General features: G+C 30.9%; 1 protein-coding gene across 1 annotated transcript; it reads right to left on the reverse strand.

Moving 5' to 3' along the window:
• Window positions 1–229: 229 nt before the first annotated feature.
• LOC131946743 (dorsal-ventral patterning tolloid-like protein 1) lies at window positions 230–8596 on the reverse strand. The gene is made up of 9 exons (XM_059307675.1): window positions 8468–8596; window positions 7090–7298; window positions 4518–4646; window positions 3750–3888; window positions 3329–3537; window positions 1939–2067; window positions 1526–1664; window positions 849–1057; window positions 230–577 (listed from the first exon to the last, which is right to left on the reverse strand). Exons 1-9 carry the CDS (start codon window positions 8560–8562, stop codon window positions 573–575), a joined length of 1263 nt encoding a protein of 420 aa, XP_059163658.1. The 5' UTR covers window positions 8563–8596; the 3' UTR covers window positions 230–572.
• Between the last annotated feature and the right edge of the window lie 254 nt (window positions 8597–8850).

Consider the following 8850-nt stretch of genomic DNA (forward strand, 5'->3'; position numbering starts at 1 on the left):
AAATGTGCTAAAATAAAGTAATTATACCGTTTATTGGCATATTAAATCAATCATAAAAACAGTACATCTTTTGACTTTTTAAGCATGTATCATACACGCATTAAAGGAATTGAACTGTCTTACATTTGTATACACGGTTTTTAGATAACTTTAAAACACATAAAAGTATACATTCATATAATTCAGAATCTTTTGATCATTAGGTATTAAGTTTTCTCACAATCCATTTAAAAATATTTTTATGTTTTCAATATCTTAAAATGCGCTTATTATTTGACTACGACATGTAGTTGCATTAAAAAGTGCTACTATTGATTACGTACTGAATTATTGAATTTAAAAAAATATGTACAGAAACGTAATTGAGTTATAATAACCAATTACTTATAAACCCTTGATATATGAATAATAATAATTAATAAACTCATGTTATCTCACAGTAACAATCATAGTATAACCCTTGATTTGGTTTTACCATTGTGTTTGCTCCCTTAAAATATGCAAACACTTTTTCTTAGAATGAAATTTTAAAATCGAAAAATATATCCCTGAAGTTTTTAGCCGGCAGGCATTCAATCTGCGGGTAAAAATAATATCCTTGGGTCAATAATAAATGAGTTTATAATCATATTATATAATTTACATTTAGTAAAGTTTCATATAATTATAGGTATAATCTATAGTTAAATTAACTTTTTTTTTAAAAAAACAACAACTAACATTACATTATAAATATGCAAATAACCTACTGTAATTGCTTTTTTCGTATTTTTAAAATTCTAGAATATATAAAATTCACATTATTTTTCCAATTTGAAATACGTTTCAAGGATTTGAATTATACATACCGTAAGTGTATGCCAATTTAAATCCCCAATAATTATATGCTCCTTGAAAATGGATTATCAAATACAGGTTGCTGGTAAAGTTCATCACTTTAGGGACAACTAAATCGCAATATTGTTGAAGCACTGGATCATTTTTTGACGTACCGTTTATAAATGTCAAAAAACTATACGAGCAGTTCTGAGATGATTCGAATACAACATCTAAAACCCTGTATTAAAATGAAAAAAACAGCAATATGTTATATTATGATAATTAAAGTTTGTGAACACAAATAAATATTATTTTTTATGATTTTAGACATTGGCTAGAGATTACAGAGGGAACAAAGCGTATTATTAAAAGCTTAAACACAATACTTAATATTTTTTTTAAAAAAGCATGATTTTCTAGAAAATGGTTTTCACATTGTAAACGATTTATGTACCTTGATCTAAGAAGAAACAAAAGAAAATTAGTTCGTCTATGAAAGTCAATAGCGTCTAAAACTAATTATATTTATAAATTTCAAGTATCGAAAAATATGTATTGGCATCTAGGGTAGATTTTCTTATGAGACATTTTAAAATCACTCTACCAAGGTGTATCTATTTTTATTTATAATGAAAAAAAAAACATATTTCAGTCGAATTTTAATTAAAGCTGGAAACTACTTAAAATTGTAGAAATGTAGGCATACCTAATGGTTGTTACCATTTGAGGTTTAGCCGGAATAGTCCAAGCGCATTCAAAGTTACTCTTGCCACTGATAGGGTAGATTGGACCAGTTATAAGACCTGTATTCCCGGTTACCGCCGTGTTACAGGGAATGTAGTTTGCTGCAAGACAAACATAGCTATATACAAATTTTAAAAACAATAAGAATAGCTATACACAATTGTATACAGTAATACAAATATAAAACAGGCTTTTGACAAATATTAAAACAATAAAATAGCTTTAAAAAATTGTAAAAAAATTAATACAAATAAAAAAACGATTTTTGATAAAGATTAAAACTATAAACATAGTTACACAATTGTATACATCAATACAAATACAAAACAAATATTAAAACTATTGGTCTTAAAATGTAAATGAAAGTTTACTCACCTTTACATTTAGTGGAATCTGCAGGGTCAATAATGAATCCAGGTTGTGGGCAAGAGCATGTTGAATTGCCTGTTGTTAGCGAGTTTTTCTCCTGATATGGTCCGGTGGGAACCTTGCATTGATTCATTTCTGGAAAATGGTGCAAAAAAAATAGAAATACTATTCATCTACAAAGAGTTTAAAAAAAAAACAGTTTACACCTTTATTTCGATTTCCTCATAATACAATATAAACACAATATAAATGCTTATCTTTGTGTTTGTATTGATTAATTATTCTCTTAAACATCCTAACTGTGCGTAATTAGAATGACGTATAAAACGTGGTTGATAGATAGACATGATAAATTAAAATAGCAACTGCAGTACGGTTTATGAAAATAGTAACAATAAATGTAGTGTTAGTACCCTCAACTTTTATACAAAATTATAGTTACAACGAACTTGTCAACATCGATAACAAGGTTTAAGAAAATGTATGATTTATTCATTCTTAAGGGGGAAGGCTCCGGTAAAAAAAAACTTTTTTAATACTCTCTAGAAAACAGTTATTTCTTTACAGCTTTATTAAGATACATCCGCTTATGCATTTCCACTAAAAAAAAATTGGTGGAAAAATCTTGGTAACTATGACAAGGGCGGCCATCTTGAAAAATTAACCCCTTCGTAGGTTTTCCACCATTCATAAAATATTACACTTTAAGCCCAATAAACAATCAATTCATAATATCCTTCCATATTTTGGGGTAATCAGCTAAAAATTTTAAGTGCATATCTTCAAACTAATTTTTTATGAATTTTCAAAATTTGTGTCCGTTCAAAACACTTAACTTTGGGGAATTTTGGGGCATTAAAACTAGTGTGTTGAACGGACACAAATTTTAAAAATTCATAAAAAATTAGTTTGAAGATATACACTTAAAATTTTTAGCTGATTACCCCAAAATATGGAAGAAGATTATGAATTGATTGTTTATTGGGATTAAAATGTAATATTTTGTGAATGGTGGAAAACCTACGAAGGGGTTAATTTTTCAAGATGGCCGTCGTTGTCATAGTTACCAAGATTTTTTCAAAATTTTTTTTTAGTGGAAAAGCATATGCGGATGTATCTTAATAAAGCTGTAAAGAAATAACTGTTTTCTAACAAGTATTAAAAAAGTTTTTTTTACCGGAGCCTTCCCCCTTAATGATGCATACTTTCTTTCAGAGAAAATGATAATAAACATAAATTTAAAAACGTTTATATGCCTCTATATGAGCCTTCTTAAAATGCTACAAATAAATAACTTCGTATTTTTTAAAATTCAGATATTTTTAAAAATTCAGATATCCTAGGACATATTAGTTATATATTATATTTATAATTTAACGATTAGGTTAATACTAACCGTAGGTGTATACTGCTTTAAACCCACGCATGTTCGTCAGGTTATTTGAATGGAAAACTACATAGAGATTGCCTGTAAACCGGATCGAATCAGGGAAGGCTACATCACAATAAACTTGAAGCAGTGGATCACTTTCTGATGTCCCGTTGAATATCTTTACATAATCTGCATTACAATTCGGTGATGCTTGTAATTCAAAGTCTTGAAATCTAGAAAGAAGGATACGCGTATATAAGATAATAACTATTACAATGTTGTAACATACAACAAAAGGTATTTATATTTATTCTGGATGTTTTTTTTAAATAATAAAGAATTACAATAACTAAACTTTGTGAAATGAAATGATAATATGCAACAAATACACTTAGACGATCCATGAAATGCATATGGCTGAGCTATTACAGTGAAATGTACTTACGTAATAATTGTAACCATTTCAGGTTTAGCCGGTATAATCCAAGAACAATCTGAAAAACCTGGGTAGTACTGTGGGTAGTTAGGGCTAGTTATAAAACCGGTTGTATCTCTTACTGCTGCGCCACAGGGTATGTAATTAGCTGAAAGAATAAAATGTCAACAGATGCTTGTAAGTTACGTGCGTAACAAGCATGAGACAGTGAGCTCTAAGGGTAGAGCAACCGACTACTGAACATTTCGAGTTAACATCCCTGAGGTCACTGAGTCCACCCAGCTATGGTGTGTACCTGACTAGCGTTAGGATAATCAAAGGCCACGCTATCTCCTCATGACCCTTGAGTCAGGATGCTCACCTTCACCTGCCAACTTGATGTAAGGTTCTTCTCCTATTCTTCATTCTTGATATTTTTATATTGGAAATAATTTTAGTGTTGGAAGGCATTCCCTCCAACGCGATTAAGCATAGGTGTCAACTGGTTATGCGCCACTGAGGCTATTGACTCCGATTTCAGCCTGCTATTTATTTTGAAGTTGCTTCCATAGCCTTTGTCCAACCAAGAACAAAAAACAAGGCGGCAGTTGTTTGATTTTGAAATTTTCTCTCATAGTAGAGTTGCTATCCCCAACTAACGAACCCCGACTGCCAGGGATGTAAGGTTCAAAATGGTACTTAAATTTAATTACACAGTAATTAGGACTACACGGAAGTAACTTTAACTCACATTTGTTCAACGACTTAAGTTATCGAATAGCCATTGTATTCACTCACCTTTACATCTAGTTGAATCTACGCTATCAATGATGTACCCAGGTTCTTGACATGAGCATGTGGTGTTTCCAAGCGTACTTGTGCATGTCCGATGGCATGGATTGACAGCGTTGTCGCATTCATTATTTTCTGTAAAAAATGCGTGAGAAAAAAATAACGTTAGTCTATTACATTCCTATTTCTTTATCCTTATTGGTATCTCTATATACGCTGCTAGAATGTTTTACGTAGATTTCATGGTTCAAAACACTCAAATACGTATACGCAGCGAGAGAGAGGGGTGACACCATTTAGGAGGGGTGACACCAAGCCAAAAAATTGCTAAATATATATATAAGAAAAATGATTATATCAGTTCAATTAATGAATCATTGGAGTTTAAAAGCCATTGAAGTGCAAAGTGAATATTCCGACAGTGTGGAAGAGGGTGACACCATGACGTAAACTTGCTCACTATATAAATAAATAAATAAATAAATAAATAAATAAATAAATAAATAAATAAATAAATAAATAAATAAATAAATAAATAAATAAATAAATATATATATATATATATATATATATATATATATATATATATATATATATATATATATATATATATATATATATATATATATACTTTTTTGGTGAATGGGGGGTTGGGACCATAAGTGCCGCACCGGGTGACACTCGACCTAGTTACGCCACTACGTAAACGTTTACTTATATCTACCTACATATCTATGTATTCCTTACTATAATTTTTTCTCTTTTTAACACGTTTTTATTAACTCAGCTTCGCGTGGATGTGTTTGTTGTTAAAATTGACATCGAAAATTAGCCCACTTCTGATTGCTCTATAGATCTGAAATTTGGCATGCAGGTTACTTTCGCCTAACAATTTCAGATGCAATCATAAAAACTAGCAATTAGAGACCGTAATTAGCTTAATTTAATTACGCCCAAAGGACCATAAAATTGAGGACATGATTTCTAAAGATACCGACAAGACTGGAGGCTTGTTGACACAGTTACTTCGGCCCCAATCGATGTGAGCGCGCTGGCCGTGATCGTATAGTGGTTAGTACTTCGCGTTGTGGCCGCGACAACCCAGGTTCGAATCCTGGTCGCTCAAGATTTTTTTAGTCCGTGTATTTATAAACACTTAGTCAATTCATACTTAATCAAGTCATTAGATAAAGTAGAAAATAAACTATATAAAAAACTTTTTTAAAAACCACGTTTTTCATGTGTAGCAAAGGACTAAAAAGGAGAAAATAAAATACTTAAAAAAAACTTTTTAAAAAACCACGTTTTTCTTGTGGACTAAAAAGTAGAAAATAACTATTTACATACATTTGATGACAAAAAACGTGGGTCGGGCAGATGGGTCGGGAAATTTGATGGTGAACGTACCCACGTTTTTTGTCATCAAATGTATGTAAATAGTTATTTTCTACTTTTTAGTCCACAAGAAAAACGTGTTTTTTTAAAAAGTTTTTTTTAAGTATTTTATTCTTCTTATACATAATGTATACATTGGGATTAGTATAATACTTAAGGTAATAAAAAATCTCCGGTTATTTCCCCCTACCCTAATTATTATTACCACTACTACCCAGTAGTATCATTTTTCTTTTGAAGTGATTATTGCGCGAATTATTTATGCATCTTTGAAGATTTTTGAGAACGTTCCTGATACTATATGTTCAAATAGGAACGGTTTAGGAATATGATGGGCGTGTGGATTGCCTGTTGGCTTGTTTTTGCGATATAAGCACAGTATTAATATCATACATAATAACATACATAATATCATACAAAATGATCGTGCAATGATAAGCTACAAATTAACATATATATCGATACTTCTAAATTCATTATCAGGGTTGTTGTTTTTAAATTTAATAGTGTTTGATAGTTAATATTAACATTGTTTGCACTCCTGTTAGATAGAGGAAGGTGATCTAGCAATACTATCTGTATAGCACCAAATTTAGTGGGTTTTTGTATGAGCCTAGTTATGCGATTTGTCCATCTCTCCATAAAAAACCCTCAACTTACGTCGATAATGTCCTTAATTTGTTTCTTTTTACAAAAATTTGAAAACTTTCAAAATGTTATACCATATGTTGACATTGATTGCATTTTAGCAAGAACATATTTAGCTCCTCTTCACGATCATGCCCTTTATTGTACTACTACCGTTTATATATATAAAATTTATTCTCAAATACGATTGGTCAAAATAATTTGGTCAACATTAGTGCATACTTATAATACAATTTCGACATTATAGTCAAACTATAAGGAAGATAATACGAGAAAGAAAAAACACGACAATATTAAATGTACAAAAAAGCTCATTACACACGAACAGATTGATAGTTATACAACACTGTCAGAAGGACTAAATAACAGACATTAATCAGGCAAGTAAGTTCGAGTACCAGCTGGCTGAATGTCTAGCTAAACGTTTGACCGACTGAATGATGGAGAGACTTCATGTCACGCTGACTGAAATAATGTATTGTTTGGCTGAGCATTTATCAACTTTTTATTATGCAACGATTCAATGCGTACTCACCATAACTATAAAATAGTTGAAATCCTTGAGTGACTCTCTCGAGATCAGAGCGAAACACTAAATACAGGTCGTTGTTAGAGCTGATGGGGTCAGGTGTGTAAGAACCACAGTAACGCTGAAGCAGTGGGGCGGTATCCGAGGACCCATTATAGACTTTAAGGTAATCATACTGGCAGCTTTCATCAGTTTCTATTTTCAAATCTAAAAACCTGGATAAAAAAGTCAACAAATAAAATTTTCTAATGCTGACCATTATTTTTTAAAGTAAGTTAAAGTTTATTAAGTTAGAGGTTAAGTACTAAAAGAGGAGCTCGAAGTAAAATAATGTTAAGAAAGTATGGATTAAATTTTAATGTATTCTTATGTACCATAACATACAGCCATTAATGTTATAATAATTCTACGTCGCACTGCCTATATAAACTTTACATAAAAAATGTGTATATTTTTTGCTTGCAAAAGCTAAAATTCTTTGTAAACTAAATACACATTTAAATTCGGCTATGTACAATTGACAGGCAGTTATTGAAAAAATAAAATCTTTGAAATTAATGTAATTTCTGAAAATAATAATGGATTTGGAAGGGAAATATTGTTATAACAAATTGCTTGGTGAAAGGGGTAGATTTACAAGCCAAAAGAAATTGTATTAGCACTGATGAAAGACATAGACCTACTATTTTTTCTAGATCTCGCTAATTTTTTTAAAATTATCAAACATTCCATTATCATACAGTTGTCATTAATTTAAATACAACATTGTTTTTTTTTTGCTGGTAAAAAATGTTGAAATATGTGAGTGGTATAGTTGCATACAAAATAAAGTTTTAAGTGAGTTTCAAGATGTATGATTGGGATACTGTTTACTAACAGAAATACCAATATAGACATACATTATTTATACAATGCCGAATGTAGACACAGTTAGACGAGGATAACGGGTAGTCTAGTTTACTTCTAAAACCGACAGAACATTTTAACCAGACATGGACCGAAACCCACCACTCCACACTGTGTTCAGTATCGTCCACTAACATGGCCTAAGAATGTTTCCCTATATGTAAGTCAAACTTAATAATTTGTTTTGGACGAATGCTGATTGTGATAGTATTATTTATTTAGCTAGCAATATTTCAAACACGCATATATGATTCTACAAGATCATTAATTAGACACAGCCATTAACTTACTTCACGAATGTGTAATTAACTCTGAATATCTACAGTCTCATTTGTTGTGGAAATTGAAAAAAAAATCTTACTTGATTTTCTTTCATATTTTGTTTAACAATTTCGAATTGCAATTTTAAAAATTGTTGTACAAACAATTTCAATTGTTAAGATCATAAACGAATTTGTTTTTAAAAATCAGTACGTACGTGATAGTTGTAACTTTTTTAGGTACTGAAGGTATTCTCCAAAAGCAAGTGGACGATGCTGGATATGTATGTGGGTAGTTTGGGCTAGTTATCATACCCCATTTTTCTGTAGCGTTTGAGTTACAGGGAACATAGTATGCTGCAAGAGAAAAGATATATATTACTTAATACATGAATTGAGAATGCATTGAAAATATGCAGCTGCCAAAACAACAGCAGAAGAAAAACATCGGATATTTAGGTTTATCTCACCTTTACATGTTTTATTATCTGTTCTATCAAGGATAAATCCAGGTTGTGGACAAGAACATGCGTAGCTTCCAGGTGTGTTTTCACATATTTGCTGGCCTGGGCATGTGATGTTTTTGCATTCATTAATGTCT

Source organism: Physella acuta, unplaced genomic scaffold (assembly GCF_028476545.2).
Source record: "Physella acuta isolate Inbredline_101_S28 unplaced genomic scaffold, ASM2847654v3 ptg000570l, whole genome shotgun sequence".
Lineage (NCBI taxonomy): Eukaryota > Metazoa > Mollusca > Gastropoda > Physidae > Physella > Physella acuta.

What these genes read in the sequence shown, in the direction of transcription:
- LOC131946743 (XM_059307675.1), bottom strand. Translation starts at nt 8,562, where the DNA reads ATGATAACTAGCCCAAACTACCCACATACATATCCAGCATCGTCCACT. An exon ending in AAAAAAGTTACAACTATCAC is followed by an intron (nt 7,299 to 8,467) that starts GTACGTACTGAT and finishes TTTTTTATCCAG; the next exon opens with GTTTTTAGATTTGAAAATAG. An exon ending in TAAAGCAGTATACACCTACG is followed by an intron (nt 2,068 to 3,328) that starts GTTAGTATTAAC and finishes ACCATTTTCCAG; the next exon opens with AAATGAATCAATGCAAGGTT.